We start from the raw sequence: 22,683 nt of genomic DNA on the forward strand, positions 1-22,683 counted from the left end.
TTTTTTTCTTAATCTGTAAGGCGAATTCGTATTATTTTTGTTATCGTACTTGACTTGAGGCTCTCCGCGTCACCCTTTATCTTGACGTGCATTCGCTTTCAAAAACAATCTCTAATCGATCCGAGAAAATATTGGCGATCAGTTAATATCGATTGAAAATCCGTTTAAATACTCTCCTTTGTTATCGCTCGCAAGTAGTATTTTTATTAACTTGTCGCGCGCTCCAACAATCCATTCATCGCCCCAGTTCAATTTTTCTACAGATCAGTCGGATCAGAATCTCTTCAAATTACATAATCAGGTATTCAAGCACTCTCTTTCTTATGTATTCAAATTAGCTAATACTCGTACTTACATCACGAGACTTAAAATTATACTCGAGCGACATACTCAAAATAAATCATGGAGATAAAAATTAGAAAAATTATATCACGAATAAAGAAGAGATTCGCTTCTTTTGAGGAAATCTGCAACCTTCAGTTGTCCGCGTTTGAATAAATTTTTGGAAAGTTTGATCTTTAGAAAAAAGATAAGGATTGGTAGGCAGTAAAGATTTTATGTTTTTTTTATTTTTTTATTTTTTTTTATTTTTTTTTTATTTTTTATCAGTACCCCACAGTAAAAATGAAGTACCTAATCATTCAAGCCCATTTGATGTATCAGGGTAAAATCTCGCATCGGTCCATTGATTCCAGAGTAAATCGCAATTTTTGAATTTCCATATCTCAGGACCAGTGTCGCTCTCAAGAAATGGAGACTTAACTACTTTTCGTAAAGAACCCTGTCGCCTGTCGTCTATACGTATAACTCAATGTTATCCCTTTCTCATCTCAAGTGTAGTTAAGCCCTTTTGTCAGCGCTCCGAATAGGAGATAGCTAACACGGTTCTATGTAATTGGCAGGTTAAACAGATTCGAATCGACCTTGTTTCGGAAAATAAGAGACTTGTTTCTCATAAGATGTAACTTTTTGCACTGCTGTGAGATTCAGATCAACCCTTGAAATTTGTCCTTTTTCTATTTTTCATTCAATTTATTATTACATGCATGTATGTCGCAGGCAAAATACAATAGCCGCAATTTGCAAGCCACAAGTGAATAAATAGAAAATAATTGATTTCATAACAAAGGAACAAGATTAATACACTGATCATTTGTCTTTAATGTGAATAGACACATTTTCCTCCGTAAAAACATGGTAGTAATTGATAGGCAAACTCAGGAGAGTGTGTAGTGAAATCCGAAACGTTAGATTTGTTTAGATCGGACAGGCAACTGAACTTACTTCTTTAAAATGCATGAAGTATCATAAAAATTGAAGGCGCTCTAAGCCGAGCCTACACTTCTGAAGACCGCTTTCTATCAATACTTCCCTAAGTGAGCTAATTCGCATTATTGCGATTTATCGGAAAAATATTCGAGTCGCATGCATATTGCCGGCAATTGCTAATGCCTGCGGCATGTACATTTAAAGTTCTTGAGAGAATTAATTATTTCAAATTTTGTCATTCTCATAGGTCTTGGGTTTCTACTAAAACATCCTCTTATAATACATCTCTAACTCGAAAAGGCAGCATTTGAAATAAAAATGCACACTGCAAGTGAAAGAGGCCTTGGTGTATCCATGATTGAGCACGGATATGGAAAATCAGGAGTTAAATTACTGTACATAAACAGGGCGAATGGGATACATTCCATCCGCGAGTGTGAGGTGACGACCACTTTGATCCTAAGCACGGTGCAGTCTTACTTAACGGGTGACAACGATGGAATTATAGCAACGGACTCTCAGAAGAACACCGTTTACATTTTGGCCAAGAAGCATGGGGTGAGTTCCGATTATTATATTTTAAGCAATAAAAAAAAAAAAAAAAAAAAAAAAAAAAAAAAAAAAAAAAACGATGAAAACCTGAGTCCTACATGGTGGTGGCCGGGATCAGACCACCGGCCACCACCATGCTCAGGTTTTCATCGTTTTTTAAAAAAAATTTTTATCGTATTTCCGACTGAAAATGACTCAGTTGTGAGTCGAAACGTCTCGGTTTTAATTAATTGTGTATTTTAGCCTTGTTTCCCGTTTCCCCCCCTTGTTTTTCCACTGTTATCATTGTCTCGGGCTGCTCTAAAACATTTGTATCCAAGCAATTATAGGGATCTGATAATTAAAATTGATAGGGAAAGCAATGGACAAAAAGTACAAAGGGAAAATGGAAAGATCCTATTGGTTGAAACGGGTGGTTGTTACAGACTGAGGGGGAAGTGGTCGACTAACTAAATGGTCTCGTAAATTGCCGTTAGTTAGTCTATTGTTCACTTTCTTTTTCCACTGCAACCACTCGCCTCCACCAATAGGATTGCTCCATTTTCCCCTCGGTTAATGACTTTTTTTTTACTATGCGGGATTTTGATACTGTGTGGTACATTTATGGCGAGTCGCTAGAGAATTTCTCCAAATTTAAAACTATTGGATATCTGAGAACCCTTTCTCCTCAATTCTGTGGAAAAATTGGCTGCCGCCAACCTTTCGTATTACCTTCACTGCACGTGGAAAAAGGCGTTGTAAGAATGAGAGATAATGGGACGGATCGACTTGGAGGTTGCTTCCTCAATTCAGAAGACCAGATTTGTCGGAGTTTCGGGGAACGAACTGCGGTCACATACTAAAGCAACTTCCTTGAAAATGAGGAGCTACTTTAATTAAGTAACTCAGCTATTACCTAAAACTTCCGATGTATCTTGTTGTTTGCTTTCCTTGTTACCGAATCCATTGTTGCCATTCTCTACACTTTTGTTTTGAATAGTACTATTACCTACATTTTCACTGTGTGTGTCTTCTTCGTGTTTACAAGTCAGAGTGATGGCGGAGTCAAAAATTTTACTGCTTTTGAGATAATAAAAATATGCATGAGGATGGTCAATGACTTTGAAGAAGTCTTTTGTTGCTCTCTCTGACGAGAAAAACCTTCCTTTCCTTTCATTGAAACATTGGCTGTGACCAAACCTTCGTACTTTCGTAACCTTCGTTTTTATTTCGCACGCAAAACAAAGCGGATTAGCCTCCTCAATTTGAAAAGAGCAGGAAGCTCAGAGAAATTTTTCTTCTCTAATTTTCTTCTTCTTTTCCTTTTCTTCTCTTTCTCTTTTCTTCTTCTTCTTTCTCCTTTCTTCTTCTTATCATTTCTCTTTTTTTTCTTCCTTTCCTCTCTCTTTTCATCTATTTCCTGTTGTCATCGTTTCTCCGATGAATTTGCCCCCAGAAACCGAATTACTCCTGTGTGAGGGATGATACCACTATTCGATCACGTAGGAACTTGTGTTGCCTATACTACGAATTGAAGGCAAACAGACTTGACGTTTGGTGAAAAGCTCTCATAGTTCGGGAGGTCGCTGTTATTTAGGTGTCTCACTTTCAAATGGACAAATGTTTGGAAATCAACGGAACTTTTCTTCCTGATCTCAAAACCCGTTGTCGTCCTATACCCGGCGCTGAACGTCAAGTGAATCCACTTTCCGCTGTATAATTTATTATAGTGATTATAGTGCAATCAGTAAGTGTTTCCGGTGAATTTTCTCTCGACGCTACAACTTTCACGCGCAATTAGCGAGTGTTTCCGGTTATCAACACGGGAAAAAAGTGTTAGGGGTTATCCCCTAAAATTGTGGTACTACCCCAATTTGTTGTATGATATGGGCATTTAATTGTGGTAGTACCGCAACTCAAGTTGGGGTAGTACCGCAACATTTGAGTTAGTTGCCTAATTTATTCGGGCACTACCCAAATTAATTGGAAATATCCATATCATCCAACAACCTCGTGCTTCGTTTCCCCTGAACTTATGCAACCGGAAATGTTGGGTATCTCTCGTAAGCATTCCGTTTCGACGCCTTTTTCTTAAGGCAACATTTTTTTTGGATCAGGAGGTAATGTTGCATTGGAAAAACCTCATCTGTCTCTTTTGAAATAATAAATTTTTGCGGCACTATCGTCACAGATAAAGCCCTCTTGCAGTGAAACGTCTCAGCTTCGGTTAGGCCGACAAAGGGTTTTGAAATCAAGAAGGAAAGTTCTGCCGAATTCCAAAAACTTTTCCATTTTGAAGTGGGACACCAAAATGACAGCGACCCTCCGGACTGTCATTTGTGCGTGTCCTGAGTGAGCGTGCTGTTTCCCAGTGATTCCACTATTCGATCACTTGGGAGCTCGTAGTGCCTACTCGAAAAATTGAAGGCAAACTGATATGGCTACACCTACACAAAAAGAGTATAGATATTATCGAACAGGCATTCAAATCAACGTGGGATCATTCCCTATACTCTCTTCCTAAAGCGAGTATGCTTATTTTAATTTATCGAGATGACACGATTTTTCAGATGTAGGAGTAAAGAATGGTATTATCTCTAATCTAAATAAAAATCAATTGATTGAAAATATTTTTTCTTTTCTATTCTCCTGTATTATCTTCATTATTTTCAAATCCAGGATTTTAATCGATTCCGTTTCTTCCAGCTAATTACTTTCATTCAAGTAGATTCATTCTTTTTAAAGTCGCCTCCTCGTGAAAATTCCCCTTTTTAGGTATCTAGCTCATAGCTCGCCCAGCTTCATCCGATCGATTTATTGAATGTATTTCTATCAAACGGAACTATGTTCATTAAGACATGAGCCTTGAGACCCATAAGATATGTGCATAACAGGGCTCACGTCATAATTCACGTAGTGCCGTTTGATAGGAATACGTCCTATTATCCTCCCTCTCTCATAAGTTTGATTAGAAAAAAAAAGGTTTTGGAGCAAATATGTACTCGAGGAGTCAAGGTTTATCTTCCTTAATCAAGTAAACAACCAAACACACCTTCTTCTTGACATTCAGGCAGGTACTTGATTAAACTGGAAGTAAACAAATGAGACATAGTTCCGATCAATCTCCGTAGATACCCATAAATCTACTCTTTTCATATTTTGAAAAAATTGAATAACTCTGATTCATGGCATGCTGATGTATCGTTACGTTATCGTTCCAGATCAAGGCAATTGAAAATTTTGCCCAATTCCTTTGCCAACATTTTCTAACAACATACAAGCAGGTGGAGGAGGTACAAATTGAAATTAAGGACTACCCGTGGAATCGAATATCCTCCGAAAACCAAGAACACAGTCATGCCTTCATATTCACCCCGACGGCCACTCGAAAATGTAAAGTTTCTCAAAATAGACAAGGTGGGTAAAGTGATGAATTATAAATTGCGGAGGGTGCAAAGAGAGACTGAGCTAAAATACACTCTCTGAACTATGTACCCTTTCACTGTGTTTTCATGATTTGTTGGAAAATTATTTCAATGTGTCCAATCAAGACAATGTCTCCCGGTTTCAAAATCGTTTTTTTTTCATTCTTAATAGTGTAGATAGAGATTTTGATGACATAAGCATCAAAGACTTGATTCGCGATGAAAGAACGTCTGATAAGAGTGCCTACTGATTTTTGTAATATTTTTTTATAGCATTAAAAAATTATGCATTTAATATAACTCAAGACGTTCAGCTCGAATATGTCAAATTTTCACTTCAGAATGTAGAAACTTTAGTTTGTAATTCAAGTACCACCCGTAGTTAACATCAAAATTATTCCTGTGTCAGGACATTCCACTTAAGGATAACTAAAAAAGTAAGCTTCGATCAAATGAGTAATGAAATTATTGTGCTTATTTTTTTCTAGGTGCAATCCATATCGAGAGTGGATTTGACGGTCTGCGTGTCTTGAAAACCACGAAATCAGCATTTTATGGATTTGTCCATGATGAATTTACCTGTTTACCAGACGTTACGGATAGAATTTTCAGTACAGTGGTGTCAGCTTCATGGAAGTGCAAACCCTCCGATAAAAATGACTACGATAAAATCTGGTACGTACTCTATAATATAAAAACATGAGGGTAACGCGTAGCGCATAACGCCCATAGCGGCCGAGGCGCGCAGCGCTCACCTGCGCTAAGCGCAAACGGGGCGTATTTGCAGCCCCCTTGTTGTAATGTATCTACTCTTTTCCCCCAGAAATAGCATTTTCATGGACTGAAGTACAATATTATCGGGCATGAGACATTATTCGAAGATTTCAGAGCGAAAATTAACGTTCCTCTAAAAGAATTTATATCCAAATTAGTTTCCTATATCTCATTATCTTACGAAGATTTCTGCAGCAGAAACGTCTGTTTTGTATGTTCAAGTATTTGCAACGCCTAGTACACTTGGAATTATATGGACATGCACGTATGTATGTGACAGTATTCTGTCCAGCATAAATGGGAATTAACTTTTTTCTTTGCATTTTTAGGCACTCAGCCCAGGCCTGTATTTTGGAGAAGTTCGCTGGCCCACCAGCCGAGGGAATTCCCTCACCTTCCGTTCAGTACACGTTGTATAGAGCCGCTGAGTACATACTAGAAAAGAATCCTGAGGTAAGATTCTCCTTTCACTTATTTTCAACTGAATTATCTGATATACACCCAAATAATTTTCAAAGAATGTTTTCGAAGAAAAAATATACAAAAGGTAAATCCGTAAGGCGGGGCTCCCTATTTTATAACTTTTGAGCGGAAAAAGATACACCAAATCAATCAGAAATTTGTGGCATACTCTCAGCTTTAAAATAAGCTCAAGTTATCAAAAATCTGCTGAAGATTTCCTGAGGAATCTAAATTTTATAGGGACGACCCTTACCCTCGGCGTACCTATCTCTGGTACTCCAGCAAATCGTACCGAAGTATCCAATTTTTCAATCAGAAAGAATCAGAGTAATGAGAGCAAAGATAATGAATTTTTCATTCTCATAGTTTCAGCTGTATATTGGTTGATAATGTAGATTAACATGCCATCATTTAACACGAAAAACTCAATTTGTTTTCAATTTTCTCCATTTGTGTAGCTCGTCAGTGCCTATTAACGCATACCTTGAGTAATTTTGATGCAAAAATTCACTAGGTACTTAATAAAAAATACACGTAATTAATTAAAAATAAATTACGGCAAGTTAAATTGAGTTTCCTCCTAAATCTCACTGTAGATTTTCAACAAAATAAGCTTAAAATCTCAAAATAAGAGGCATGGAGGACAAGGCGCTTAAGGGCAGTTTTTGCTATTTCGAGTAAAACGTGTTTGAAGTTTTGAAATTAAATGGATCCTTATGGCGGAAAGAAAGTTCAAACTGACATTTTGATGCTTAAAAATTGGAATTTGAGAGCGAATTTTTCACAGAATTATAAAGACTAGTTTTACTTGAAATCATTAATATCTAAATTTTTTCAAAAACTGCATTTGTAAGCATTGTCCTCCAAGCCCCTCAAATATGCCTACCATAGTTTTCTTTTACCGATTTGATTTATCTCCTTTCGTTTGAGTTATATAAATATTACTTACACGAATGACCCCCGTATTTAAGAGGCATTACTGCTATCACCTTGGAGGCACCGATCCGAGAGTTTAACCATTGAATTTGTACACATTCAGTGCTGACGAATAGGTCAGCAAGATGGCATAATAAAGCTGTGAAAAATGTACAATACAGGATATTAATCAGTTCTTGGTTTTAGGTCCTGGAGGTTCGGATCGTCATGCCCAACAAACATTACTTCCCCTTCGACCTGTCAAAGTTTCCAGAGCACTTAGTTCAAAGTGAAGAAAACAGCGACGTGTTTCTTCCGGTTGATAAACCCTCGGGCTCCATCCATGCCACTCTTCAAAGATCAGCAATAACTGCTAAATTGTAGTAGCAGTTGCCTTCTAGGTGGAGGTCAAATTCTTCGTAAGACGAAGAAGAAATCCTGGTGATGTGAGGGTGGAGCATAACGCGTGGCTGTGACCTCTCTGAAGCCGTGAGACCACTACCTGCATTAAGTGGACCGCGTTTAACAGAAAGGAACCAAGCCACATCAGCTATTGCCAAATTTAACAGGGGAATTTGACTTTTTACGAGAGAACGTTTGTGCGGATTCCTTTGAAAATTTTAAGGGATTTGCTTCGTATTATGGAGAAAATTCACTGAAATTTGCACCAAAATCCGCCCAACCGTTTTCATGTAAAAAATTAATTCGCCCAATTAAATTTGGCAATAGCTGATGTGGCTTGGTTCCTTTCTGTTGAACGCGGTCCAAGTGGTCCTTTGAGACATTTAACCCCCGCACGGAATGAGTTTTTCAAAGTTCCGATATCAGTGGCGTGGCGCGTTTTGCGATATATAGATTGATCTGCGATTGAAAACTATGCATAAGGGTCGATAAACAGGGTGGTCGTAACGTTCACCTCAATAATCGATTCTTCACCATAGTTTCAAATGGGGAAATCTAGATAATCGATCATTCACGCCTCGTCGCTGCTGTCTAATATTCATTTTAAATTTCCATAATGCCCAAAACTGAAATGCGGATGGGAATCGATCCTGGGGCTTAACAAGAACTATTTTTTTAAAATTTCAAGACATTTTTGCGATTGAGCCATTTTTAAATTAAGGGTTGAGACCCTGAGAGATTTTAGAAATAGGTATGTATTTATATTTATTATTTATATTATTATCACGATTCATTGACGGATAGTAACCGAATGCCATGGATTTCGGTTTACGGGAGTATTGCTATTGCTGTCCCTTTTTATCGATTTTAGGTCCCAAAATATGTCCATGCCATCAGTTGGACTCTTAAAAAAGGAAGAGTATGCATCAGTTTTGACATCAAAAGCCGATACCCTTGAAAGTCCGAGTTTCTTTTTAATCGGCCCTAGAGGAATGTGTAATACTTCAAATGGAATATACATATAGTACTTAAATTCTGTATATCTACAATATCTGCATGCATTTATTGCGATATATCGACGGTGAAACTACCAAACCACGTATCTCGGTTTTCGACGTCGAAAACCTCCTGTCATACTTTATTTTTTAAATGAAAAACTACTTAACGTCCAGTCTTGAAAATTTCTGTGATTTTTCCTCTTCGTGCGGAGAAAATTATGTGAAAATTTCAAGGAATGATATTGATTTGGTCTACTTCAAAAAAATAAAATGTGAGCGTAGATTTTTAAACACCGCAAACGAGATACGTGGTTTGGTAGTTTCACCGTCGATATGTTTGATGTGTCTTATTCCCATTAAAATGGCTCATAGGAAAAATTTCACGAAAAAATTATCTTTTTTTTGGCGCAAAGTAACGGTTTCTGGATTATCCGCATTTCATTTTAGGGCACCCTGTAAAGTATTCAAGAACCTCTTAACGAGGCTAACCTATGCATTAAGATTTTATCTCAAGAATTGAGCTAGTGAGTATTAATACGCGGCAGCGTTATGTATTTTTATTTTTATATAATTATTTTTCAAGTATATCTATCCCAGGTGCGAATATTTTATTTATTATTTTATGATAAGTAAAATATTTAATTTTTTTAAAAAATATTCTAATTATTATAGTGCCTGTATTGTGTACCATTCCTGTAGTTCCAAGGGAACGTTTTGGAGAACTTTTGTATGTATAATTGAAAAGTGTTAAATCAACATATGAGAGTTAGTGCTAAGGAAGCCGCTTCTCTTGTGTGTTTAAATTCCTCTCTCGTTTCTTAATTCAACGTTGTTATACCTAGTATTATTATTTATATGTATGCAACTTTCCAAATACGGGTGAAATTAAGCGAGCGAAAATAATATATTTTTTTGACACACTTTCATTGTCTTTTTCATGTGCGTACGAATGTTTTCTCATGGAGTGTTATTGTGTATTGTTTATTTTTTCTCCGGCGAGAGCTAATAAAGACGGAGAAATGCTGAGCCCGCATATTGAGTATGAAGGGCTCTCGAATAACTTTGCTCTTGTCAACAATTACCTGCCTCATTAGTTGATCATAGGTTATCATTCGCTGATATTACTGCAATACGTCAATAAGAAGAATTTGGAAAGGGAAGTGAAAAATAAAATAGTGGAATGATGTAAAGTATGGGAGGTAGTATCTATCATTGCATCATATCTCATAGGCACTACTTAAGACAAGTTCAAGGCTCTTGGATAAACGTGTTTCACTGATATTGATAGCGCAGGTCAACGCTTCTGTAAAAGTAAATCAACCTATGATTTTAATAAGCTTGTCTGTTTGAAAATCAGCGTCATTGACTCATCGACAAAATATTGCCATTTTGCGTCATGGAAACAGCGAATTTTGACAAAGTAGGCATGAAAAAGGCACAATCAAACCCAAAAGGGTTCCGAGGAACCTGAAAATTGTTAATATGTGCAAATATGCTCCTTCCAAGTGAAGTGGGCGAAAAATGTGTAGGTAGGGATTTATAACAGAGAACAATTCCTGGCTGAGGACGCAGCCAGCTTGCTGTAAAACACAAATTTCAACAGTAGATTTTTCGGAGAGAGGATAGAGACCAGAAAGTATTCATGGTTTGCCTGAGTTAGCACCTCAAGTAGAAATGATTCACTTTAAATCGTATTTTAATAGTTGAGGATATTATTGTTAAATTGTAAACACTTTTATCGAGTCGCAATTCCATCAGAAATTGCTTACCTATGGCTCGAAAAACTTAGAGTTAAGTTCATTCGAAAGCATGTGGAGTTAAGGTTCTATCACAGTTACTAGAATGAGATAAACTTGAGTTTTTCGAAGAGATAACTATTCGTGCTCTTCGGTATGATTGTTGCCTATGTGCCAAAATTGAAGGCTACTCTCTCGGACGATATCTGCCAGACGGTGGAAGTATTCATTATTGGTTCCAAATCAAAGTGACTGGAAATAGATAATAAAATGCGTGTTTTTAATGTGAATGTTGCCAAATATTTTTCAACTAAATTGGCAGAGATGTCACTCATTGCTTAAAAGTTCAAACTTTTTGCAATTGGATTGCATTTTGCAAAAAGGAACCACTAGCATTGCAATGTTGCTAAGATTGTGCAACTTCTTCTGTCTTGGAGGAAAACCCCGATTATCCATTAATAGTTTCTATTTTACTCGCTAAAAACTGTAAATTCAAGACAAAATTTACCATCTAAATTTCATAGTTTCTCACGATTTTCGCAATTTTATTGCAAAAGTTGAAGTTGCACAATCTTAGCATCATTGCAATGCTAGGGGTTCCTTTTTGCAAAATGCAATCCAATTAGGAGGTATGCAATTTAAAACATGGGCTTGAAAAAAAAATCGTAGTTCAGCCGCAACACTTTTATTGGGAAATCGCTACTTAGGTGGTTAGTGAAAGGAGGTGGAGGTGTCAAGGGAGAGTGGAAAGAGGTGAGAAAGATACTTCATCCATCTTCGTGCCGCCACACGTTTTATTATTAGTGTCAGCAGTTTTTGCCAAAGGTTTATCCTCCGGGTCCCGATCTCCGATCCCACAAATTACTCTCATTCCGAGCCCCCTCATTCCTCCCTCCCACTCCAATAGACGTGATGCCTCGCCATCCCCCGTTTCCATATCCTGCCTCCCCCTTCAACCCTCTCTTTGAAATAGTATCAGCTAACGGTTTTTGACACTTATTAAGGGAAATCCATTTTTCTTTTCAGCTCTTCTCATTTTTCGTTTTGATACTTTGACTCCGATAATCCTGAAATACAGAGACACCATATTTGAGACTCCTAGATGGCACACACTTGAGAGAAGAAGGGATGCAGGAATCTTCCACGGTGGCGAGGTGTGAATGATCGATTTTCGATATTTACCCCATTTGAAGCTATGGTAAAAATCGATTATTCAGGTGCCTGTGTATCGATCCTTTTCAATAGATTTAAATAGCAGATCAATCGATTACATCGTATCGATTACAAAGCACGCCACGCCCCTGATATTTCAAGGAGAGAGGATTAAAAGTAACTTAAATGGCTTTTTTGTGAGGACTTAAAAAACTGCGTAACATTCACATTTGAGGTCGAACACCTTTGCGCATTTAATTTTAATTTGAACTTCAAATTAATTATATGTAATGTATATTTTCAAGTGAAACACGAAGCTCTGCAAATTTCAAGTGAACAATCCCAATGAACTTGCATATTCCAGATGAAATAAAATGGACTGGATTTTGCGATTTGGAACTATAAATTCTGGCTCTTCTGGAAAAACACTAATGTGCATAGGGAAACTAATGGCACATACGTTATTTTTAAACCGGGCTAGATAATCTATAGGTCCAAATTGCAAAATGTAGTCCAAATTATCCTCGCAGAATCTTTACGAGGCCCCCTTATTTAAGATATTTCCACCTGTTCAGAGGATTTCCGATTTTTAAAGCTTTCCCTAATTTCCTAAAGTATGCGTTTTCCCTTTTTTCATCCAAAGTTCTTGGACTTGTGAATACGTCATGACTTATCATGGAGCGTGTCTGCGGGGGAAAAAAAATGCGGCTGTTATTCAGTCTGTATGCCTTCCGGGTCTAAAATTTTTAAGAAAGCATGGCTCTACCTCCACTTTACTTCAATATTTCATACTCACTGTCAGTCAATTTTTTTATAGTCAATCCTTGGCCTTTGCCAATTACGTTGAGAATAAATCAATCAATTTATGTCCAGACTTAGAACTCTGTTCGTGACTCTTGCATATTATGCACGCAAAAGCAAGACTAATTAAGGAAGATAACTGTCCTTATTAAAACTAAACTTACAAAGTGCCAACCCAGGACTATAAGAGTGAAGACGGTATTAACGCTGAAATATCGTGCCTCCTGACACATGGCTCCCCATTCTCCCTTAAATAATGTTTGTTGCGAAACAGGCACTAGGTAATGAGTATCCAGAATCTGTAACAATCGCCATTATTCTACTCTTGTTCAGAAACTGGTGATCTGAATCCGTGCATCTTTGCAGGGAGTTTAGCTATGCGTCACAAGGGAGGAGAGAGGTCAAAAGAGTGGCAAAATAGCATTAGATTAATGTTGGAAAGTCCCTAAAATAAAATCATCTTTAAAACGTTCAACTCCTTGGCTGTGATTATAAATTCAAACATATCAACGGTCGAGATACTCGGCATGGATATGTCTTTGGCTCCTGTACTCCCCTTGCTCAACTTTGATACAGGTGTCGAGAAAGTTTAGCTGTTTCACCGCGTATATTTTCCGTTAAGATTCGGATATTTTTTTTACAGAATAAATTGATTCTTAAGGTAGCCTGTAATCAACCCATACGGAATATTAATATTTTTATATAGTTATTTATATATAATATTCTATATTTTTTATACAGAGCAGAAAGGAATAAAGCCACATCAGCTACTGCCAAATTTCATCGTTTACATGAAAACGGTTGCGCGAATATTTCTGCAAACTTTAGTGAACTTTCTGCATAGTAGGAAGCAAATTCATATACATTTCCAAAGGATTCCACTCAAACGTTGTCTTGTAAAAAATTAAAGTGCCCGGTCGAATTTGGCAATAGCTGATGCGGCTTGGTTCCTTTCTGTTAAACTCAGCCCAATTGTCGATGCATGCATGAGAAAATGCATCCTACATTACTGAAAGAAACCGATTTGTGTGTATTTCATCCTAGAAGTGTCGATAGTAGATGTATCGATCTGTCGATTATTCACGCTCATATCTGCGTTTATCGATGCTGATACTACCAAAACACGTACCACGGAAAACCCGATTTTTTAGGAGAGCTAGAAAGCGGTCTATGTCAATTTCCTTTGAAGAAAGAAAGGTAATTATTCTTGATGATACAGAAGCGATAAGATGTCCCTCAACACTCAGAAAATAATTTTAAAAATAACTTCAACCGTTAGGGATTAAGGTAGAAACGCCGAGATAAGTGTTTAGCAAATCAGGATTCGCTTCTTCATCTCTAGGTACGTGACAGTAGCATAGCAAAGGGGAAGGTGGAGGGCATCGCTACCTGAGAGTATCAGCTTGCTGGGATCTTTGTTATGTTTGTTTGCGTTTAGTATTATCATATGTTTTTTTAATGTATTTTTAAATTTATTCCGCGCGCTTATGAAGTTGATTATTATTTAATATCAAAGTCAGGAAGGGCAAACCTAATAAATTCGCTTAATCATTTGAAGATTAACGAGAGTTTTTATTGTAACTATCTAAACTATTTCCGACAGGCTAAATAAATAAGTGAATAGATTATAATTAACTTCGATTATTATAAAGACTTGATCGCATTCCAGGTGTTAGAAAATGGCAAATGAAGATCAAAAGACCGATACCTGTTTTTTTTTTTTTTTTTTTTTTTTTTTTTTTTTTTTTTTTCCAAAAATACTTACTTCCGTTCCAAATTATTCTTATTACATGAATCACATGCGAACATCAAATGCATACTGAGGCTTTTATGCCACAGTAACATAAAACAACATAAAATATGTGCACCAAAAAGTAAGAATCTTTGCTCTTTCCGTCGCGGTCAGGATTGTTATCGAAACTTGTGCTACTACAAAAGCAACATTTTAACCACAACTAGTAAATTACGTAAGACTTGGAATACACTATGACCATTGTAAGAGCAACGATTCTTTTTTCTCTATAAGCAGATGTGCCTACCTCATACGACGTCATTGGCCACACCCACCTCTAATGCCATATACCGAGCGATCGGGGGCGTCTGACGTTACCCACCGTGCAGCTCCCTCGCTTTCCCCTTCCCCTACTTTCTCATAAAATTGTCAATTTCACGAAAATTTTTAAATTTTATTGCAATTAATTTTATAAAATTGATGAATTTACGTGTGAATTTTTTATCCACAAATCGTCACAGCGGCGTTACCACTCCTGAGCAAGATCAGCTATTTTGCGGCTTTTACGAAAAATTACGTTCTTCAAACTCACCAATGAAATGAATGGATAACTATATTTTGCTACCTCACTGAATCCTTAATATGATGTCAACGCTCCTTCATTTGTATTCAGCTATTTTCTTCAAAACTTTGCCGATTTACGGTAAGTAGTTCGCATTAGACCTACTATACCTACCCCCGGGGCTCCCTTCTCGAACTTTGAAAAGTGACAAGCAAATGCTCCTCTGACAATAGCGTAGACTAGGAAGTTGAAACTTGTCGATGAATGTCTCCCCCGAGGTGTTTTGAAGAGCCTGTTCTGTAAGAGGATAACACGATTCTCCCAAAAATTTTCGGAAGAAAACTAATAAAAAGTTTCTTTTTTCTTTAAAATTTTTTTGACTTGCTCGTAAAAATGCGTTAATTGATGCTAAATTAGCGCCAGGTATTAGAGCAGTGTTTGGCTGTTTATCCTACATTTAAGACAAAATCTATCTTAAAAGATGCTTAAAGGGAAACAATTATCTTCAAGTAATGTTGAGAGGAATTGTAGCCAGTAAATGAACCGCACAAAACAAGATAAAAATTTCAGCACACCGGAGTATATTCTCTCCTCAAAATTTCACGTTAGAATGTAACTAGCGCAATAAAAATTACTGAAACTAACTTATAACCAGGATATTAACGTATTTATTCTGCTCCGAAAACCAGAGATTTGAAATTTCCACTCACAAAAAAATCGAAGTCTACGTGAATCGTGAATTACATTGCGCACTACAACGGTTTTGGCAAGCTTCTCAATCGCCCGCAGAGTTTATTGCCCTTTCCTGCGTTATTCCAAGTGTGAATAACGCAACAGCTGCGCCAAAGTGCCGAGATTGAGAAAGCCATATTTTTTGTTACGGTAACGCTTAGTGTGAAATTTAACTCGGGTATACTGTGGTTTTCCTTTGAGCGGGAATGATAAATCGAAAAACGTTAATATCTCGGTCAGGAGTTATTTTCAGTAATTTTCTTTGCGCGAATCGCACGAGTTCCACGCGCAATTTTGATTTGGAAACATGAATTAGAACGCTTAAATTCGCACCTTGCCTACAGGTCGATTGGCCCGGCGAGTTGGTGCGTTTAATTCGCCTTCAATTTCAAATGATACTGTGCCACACTCTGATGGTCGAATAGTTGCTTCACAATAATGTACGCTGATTATGCGTCGCGCTCATTTTCATTGGTATTCCTCAAAACCCAGCGCCTTTACAAGCCATTGCAAGAATTGGTCTGGTCAGGTATTACTCTTAACAGTGTTCGTTTTACAATTTGTTTTGTTTGTGAAATATACAAGCCTGATATCAAGATCTTTTAAGGGAGAGCTGAGAATGTTTAATGGCGATCTTCAGATTTTTCTGACAAATCTCTGGTGGTGCTCCATCTCATGCGTCTTTCTTCTTTAATTATCTCGTTATTTTTTTATTTCATTACTTTTTTGTTTTATTCCTTTTCCATATTGTTATTCCGTGAATAACTGCCTTTAAGTGGTATTAAATCACGTTTATTTCGTTACCGTTAAAAATTGGCATCCAAGCAGGGATGGTGTAAGTAATTACAAAAGCACACGCTGGCTCCAGTATCATCAATCACTTCATGACTAATCGATTTGTGGACTTCTTCTAAATGAAAAACTTCACATCCTGACGCCGCACCACGCACCCGCTACAAGAACAAAACAAAACAACAACAAAAAAGAAAAAATGTCAAGGGAGCAATCCCCTTTTCTCAACAAATCGTCTCGTCTGAGAAATATGGCTTCCGGTAGCAATGCCCGCACTTCTTTCACACTTAGTATACGTATCGACTCGAACCCTTTCCTGAACACTCTTCCATGATTTTATCAAGTCCAAGTTTACTCATCTTACGATTGGACATCATTTTGCTGTAGGGAAGTACAATATTTGGCTTATCGGTAAAAGCGACTATTTTCATTGTGAAATTGATGGTTTATACGTTGATTTTTAATTGAGCCGGAAATTGTAGTTCCTAATTGCAAAATGATTACTTCTATTATTTTAAGTCGAGTATTTTTAACTTATGTCTTCGGTACATCGAAATAAAGAACAAAAAGTTAACGTAATGATAGAAAGCTTTTGTTTTAAACGCACTCGTTCATTCGTTTTTACTACAATCTAATGAATATTCGCTCCCGGTCGCTATAAAAGAAAGCACATGCTGAAATATAAATCATTTTGCATGCAATTTTTAAAGGATCCTTGTCAAAGGGCGAACAAAAACACTTAAAACTCCTGAAAATAATAATAATATTTTTTCCGTAGCGAGAATGAAGTCTGAAGTCAAATGCGGTTTATAAAACCGTAATCTATTCATTTCTAAAAAAAATTACAACTATCCCTTTATAGTTCGTGTTCTCAATCTCTAATTTTACCGGATATCATCATCCCCCGAAAAGGTCTCTTTTCAATCTTCTTCTTCGCGAGACGCTACAGGTACACACTAATTATGGTTTCTCCCTATCATACACCAATTTTCTAGAAAATCGAATTTTCCCTGGATAAACCAATTTGGAGGGAGAATTTTGATTTTTCGATCAAAACTTCACTGAAAATGATGGGGGAACATATTCTAATGCAGTGCTGAGAACATACAGCAAGACTACTGACTGTTCCGTACTATTTTCCAAACCAACACGTGTCGACAAGCATGATGCGACAACATTGCTTCAATCATTGCCGTCACGGTGCTCCTGGGTGCAAGTTAATTGAACTTTGATTGTGCATCAATAAATCAAGTTGGAAGCTAAAGTAGGATACTTCTAGTTGCCCTTTAATTGAAAATCAAAATAGGTTATTGGCGTATTTCGAGATCTGATCGCATTTTGTGGGGTTTTGAGGCATTGCATGATGGACGATGCCATGACGGCACATATCAACTAAAATTCCTCCTCCCCCAGCCCTAATCAGAGCTGAGTTCAATTTTCAAAATGCTATTACCGTGCATAAGATGCAACTCCAGGTTGAAGTTTCATGCTATGGAAATATTTTTGTCCCCTGACATGCAGGGTTGCTCAGTTTCGCATACTTTAAAATGAAGAATTTGGCGAAAAAATTAAAGTATCGAGAAGGGATCCTGTCTAGAAAACAAACACTGTGTAGTCTTCGGTTTATTGTTTAGTAACGGCATTTTTCAATACTGAGATGCGCTGTTCGGTGTCTACGACTCGAAACTCCTGAAAATGTATTACGTCACGTTGTAACTTCATACTGATTCTTTATTCCGTTCAGAAATACCATTTCGTGGATTCACGCATAATGGGCAACGGATTTACTCCCAGTGTGATTGGAAACACTCATCTATGAAAATGATGACGTAAAAAATACAAACTGCAGCAAGAAAGGATAATAAATTATGCATTTCACAAATTAGAAAAAAGTTTACACACAGTAACGACAAAAAAAATGACCACGCACTATGTTCAGAATAAACCGTGTAAGTAGGCCCAGAATTTTAAAGAAAAAAAATGTTCTAAAACACATAAGCATGTAAACAATGCATGATGTGTTTTAATCCCTCTATCTTAAAGTAAATGAAGCATTGCATGAAGTAGTAAGAAAATAAAACGTCCTTATGAAAAAACAGATAAGATGTCGTAATTTGAGGTCCATTCAACGGCAAAGCAGCCATGCCAGCTTAGATGTAAACTGAAAAGATTTTCCAAAGAAAATTCAATTTGGTTTAAAATGGTATGACATCTTTCGTCGAAACTACATCAAAAATATTCTTCAGGCAGAAGGAAAGAAAGAAATGGGAAAAGCTTAAAAGCAAGCATGTGCTCGAATTTTCCGTTCAAATTTTTACTCGATGTAGAAAAGTGATGTTAACAAATAAATTATTTAATTCAAAATTAACATAAATCATAAAACAAGGCTCTATACTAGTGTTTAAGTTTTTGTAACGTAAAATAGGCCCAAGGAACATTGATTGCTATAAGTTTGAACCGTCAAATGATTGCAATTGTATTGATGGTAGTTAATATATATGAATAAATTTCAATGATGTTGCTTTATGATCGCGATTCTTAGTCGCGCTTATGTGTTGCCTATCCTCCCAATTTAAGGTGGTTTGTAGAGGTGAAATTGCTACTTCTGAAGTAGTTGCGTACTATTCGTATCATCTCTGTTCTGGGCACGAACATTATCCGCACCGATCATAGTGACAGACTGGATCGATGCTGATTCAGAATTTAAATTTCATAGAAATATTATTCCAAGCATTTGTAAAATGCTACTTGGGAGGATCGACAATCAGTCTTATCTGCGAAATTCGTCGTTCAATTCCATTTTCCCACAGAATTAATTTTGAATGTAAAAAAGAGCCTTACTCTCTTAAAATAATTCGGAAGATTACGATCGTTTTATTCTGCATGGAGCCTTCGATTTCAGAAAAAAATAAATATATAAACAAGAGTGTAGAGGACGAAAAAGGAAATCAAATAAAAGATGAAGAAGGCTTACAGAGGAAATTCCACGTAATCTGTCTTGACGTAAACATTTTTCACTTGCCTAAAGGCCTAAGCTTACGCCTTTGATGCGGCCATGACTGAATATTTGTTTAAGCTGCATCGTTCAGTTTATGAGCGAGTGTAAAAGCTGAGTTTGGGGGTGGCTTCCGGGTTGAGATAAAATCATTTTAACCAAAAGACTCCCACTTTGAGTCCATCATTTTCAATTTGACCTTCTTTTTTAAGGGATGAATTGAAAGTGGGCCTCTGAGAAGACTTTTTACATAAAGGCTCCTCCCCTCTCTTTTGGATGCACTCATAAAAGATTCAATAAATATTCAAATCAAAAAGATCCTAAAAACTTAATAATTGGCTTTAAATAAATTTGATTTACAATGTATCTTCATCATTAATTTTGTAAAATGAAAAAGAAAACTAATGCTTGAAATATTTAATTTGACACATGAAATTCAATCAGTAAGAAGAAAACAGTATATTCACAAGAATTACTATCTGCATGTTGTCAAAATCACACATGTTTACTCGTAGATTCATCGTTCTCTCAGGTGGGAAAAATTGGAATAACAGAAGTATGTAATCTTGACAGTAAAGTAAAAACAAACGAAATAATTTTAGCGTTAATTGACTGTAAGTTTCTTGAAACGAAACTTATATTGAATGTTGTTTTTAATTAATGTTTGGAGCCCCTCCATTAGAAAATATATTAATTTTTTATTGATTTATTTATAGTCAATATAAAATTCCAATTTAAATTCATCATTGTCGAAAAGAGAAACAGTTGAAATCAAAAGTGAGCGTAAATTAGGTATGATGAATGTCTGGTTCGTAATTTGATGAATTACAGTTGGGCGTATTTATGCTAAAAAAAACTATGTTGTAGGCAAATCAAATGCACACAGTTTCTTTTAGCAAAAATACGTCCAGTTATTAATTACGTATACCTACATGTATTGTAGGCTATTAGCATACTTAGGCCAATTAGTTAGTCCGTATAATCGGCTTGTAAAATGCCTGGAAAAATTGCAATCGGAACAATTTATGCCTGATTTTATTTTTACCATAGTCATATCGACTGCGTAGGGCACTTTGCAAGCCGATGTTAAAATACCCACGTATGCGAATAACCTGCGACGCAGCTAAGGAAAGAAAATAAGAAACTATAGTTTATAAACGTCGGCGAGAGAGGGTAAATAAAACCTGAAACATTGTACAGAAGTTTAAAAAAATCAGGAGGGAAAAATGAGGAAACACACGAGTTAATTAATTTAATTTACTTGCGACCTAGGAATCTAATATTAGTAAAGACAGTCTTAGCAGGTCGTTTTCGGTTACAGAATGTGAGTGGTTTATGGTTTCCACCCTTGACGTCATGTAACGCCACTAGTAAGTGGAACACGTCCTCTCTGGAAGGGGTGCATAAGTACATTTCTGAGTCGTAGCCGTCCCTTCCATTTTGACGTTTCCAAGGATACCTCCTGTAGTAACGAGACCTTTTCCAAGGATTTGCTTGTAGATGACTCTCCTCAGGTGGTATAGGCTCGGGGATCTCCATGAAAAATAGAGGATTCCCTGAGTCGAATGGGATATTGTCACTGAGCAGGTCAGTCAGGTAGTTAATTAGTTTATCCACGTCCTCTTCGTTGTCTAGTTGAAGAGGTTTAGCGGCTAGTGCTATTTCTTCGGCCCCTGTTTCACACCACAAATAAATTAATGTTAGCGGGCACGAGAGAAAATATTTACAATAAAGTTAATACTTTTGCAGGTGGCACCAAAAATCGAAATGCGGACACTAAAGCAGAGGCGGATCCAGCAATTTGGTAACACCGGATTTTCTCCATTCAAACCTACGTTAAATAATCGTTTTTTTGTTGGAGCAACTGGCCCCTCAAAGAATCGATACATTTCCGAAGGTTTAAATGGAAAAAAACAATGTTGCCAGTTTGCTGGATCCGTCAGTGTACTAAAGATGGATCTTTAGCGTTTTGGAGACGGAACTATTCGTTATTCGATTGATGATTTCTAAATTTTCGAATATCATTACAAAATGTCATACCACATTGTAATTTGTCAGGTATTTATGCACCAGATTTGACCAAGACCAAATTTAACGGCTACTGTAGTTTTGAAATCCAAAGAAATGACGTGAAGAATGTGTAGAAAATCCAATATCCAATTGACTTTTCTTCCCTGGTAAAAATTGGCAGTAGAATCTGTGTTCCAAAAATATATAGACCAGTGGCGTGGCGTGAATTGCGATATATCGATTGATATACCATTTAAACCTATGAAAAAAGATCGATTATCAGGGTCTTCGCAGCGAACACCTTAGTAATCGATTCTTTACCATAGTTTCAAATGGCGAGATATCGATAATCGATTATTCACGCCACGCCACTGCCATAGACCTACAGCCGGCTGTAAGATTTCCAATAGCTTCTATAGCCGGCAACACAATTTCTTATATATAGCCTTTTATAGCCGATGGCGATTAAGCAACAGCCCGGCGATAAAGTGTATGCTAAACGCTACTAATTACGGATGCTAGGACTTAGTGAGTTTTTGGACTACCGCTCTCTTTTTGGGCCATAGTATCTTGATTTATTTTGCGAGGAAAGCTCCGTACTTTAGAAGGATGCCTGCCATTCCTAATATGTTGGAGCGCCTTCAATTTCGTATGATATTGTGCAATACCTCTGGTGTGAAATAGTTGCTTCAGACGCCGTGGTACGCTGCGGCGCGGCGGGCGGGCAGAGAGTGCGAAACGCGCATTGGCGCCTACAAACCCAACAGGGATACTTCACGCATTGCGCAATGCGTGAAGTATCCCTGTTAGGTTTGTAGGCGCCAGTGCACCGCCGCTCCGCTTTGTGTTAGGCTCTAATATTTAATCTGGCGGAGTCAGCGTTATTCAACTCATTATTTTGAAATGCTTGCACATCCTGTATGGATTATTCTCACTTTAATTGATGAAAAAAAATATGTTTTAAAGGAAAATATAATGTGCGTTTTGTAAATATTAAGGTAATTCCGTAAAAACTTAAAGATTTCCAAAGCACACGAATTTCTACACAATTTCTTATAGCTTTTTATATCCGATGGCGAAAAAGCAACTGCCAGGCGATAAAGTGTAAAGCCCGGCGATAGGAACTATAGCCCGGCTGTATAATTTTTTATCGCTTCGTGTAGCCCGGCCGTAAGATTTCTTCCACTTTCTACAGTCAGCTATATGATTTTCTATCGCCTTCTTCAGTTGGCTATAAGAACTCCTATGGTATTTTGAAACGCAGCTCCTATCGCCAATTTTTACCAGGGTTAACACTATAACCCTCCGATTTCAAATCTATCTCCATAAAAGTACAATTCTTTGAAATATTGGGAAGGAGAGAGAGAAGACGAAGGCTTAAACATCTTTCATTTT

The 22,683-nt window shown here is 37.0% G+C and overlaps 2 protein-coding genes across 2 annotated transcripts in view; one reads left to right on the forward strand and one right to left on the reverse strand.

Annotated features, from left to right (window-relative positions):
* Positions 1–79: 79 nt before the first annotated feature.
* On the forward strand, positions 80–9,696 carry Uro (Urate oxidase). The gene is made up of 6 exons (XM_019060214.2): positions 80–301; positions 1,517–1,827; positions 5,022–5,217; positions 5,714–5,900; positions 6,329–6,452; positions 7,584–9,696. The coding sequence occupies exons 2-6, from the start codon at positions 1,588–1,590 to the stop codon at positions 7,758–7,760; spliced, it is 924 nt and encodes a 307-aa protein (XP_018915759.2). The 5' UTR covers positions 80–301; positions 1,517–1,587; the 3' UTR covers positions 7,761–9,696.
* A 10,825-nt stretch (positions 9,697–20,521) lies between these two features.
* The window catches only part of LOC109043128 (uncharacterized), a 28,470-nt gene continuing 26,308 nt past the window's right edge, over positions 20,522–22,683 (reverse strand). The window contains exon 3 of the mRNA XM_019060215.2: positions 20,522–20,951. Within this exon, the coding sequence (XP_018915760.1) occupies positions 20,536–20,951 (416 nt within the window). The 3' untranslated portion in view covers positions 20,522–20,535. The remainder of the gene's footprint in view (positions 20,952–22,683) is intronic.

This window comes from Bemisia tabaci, chromosome 1 (genome assembly GCF_918797505.1).
Source record: "Bemisia tabaci chromosome 1, PGI_BMITA_v3".
Lineage (NCBI taxonomy): Eukaryota > Metazoa > Arthropoda > Insecta > Hemiptera > Aleyrodidae > Bemisia > Bemisia tabaci.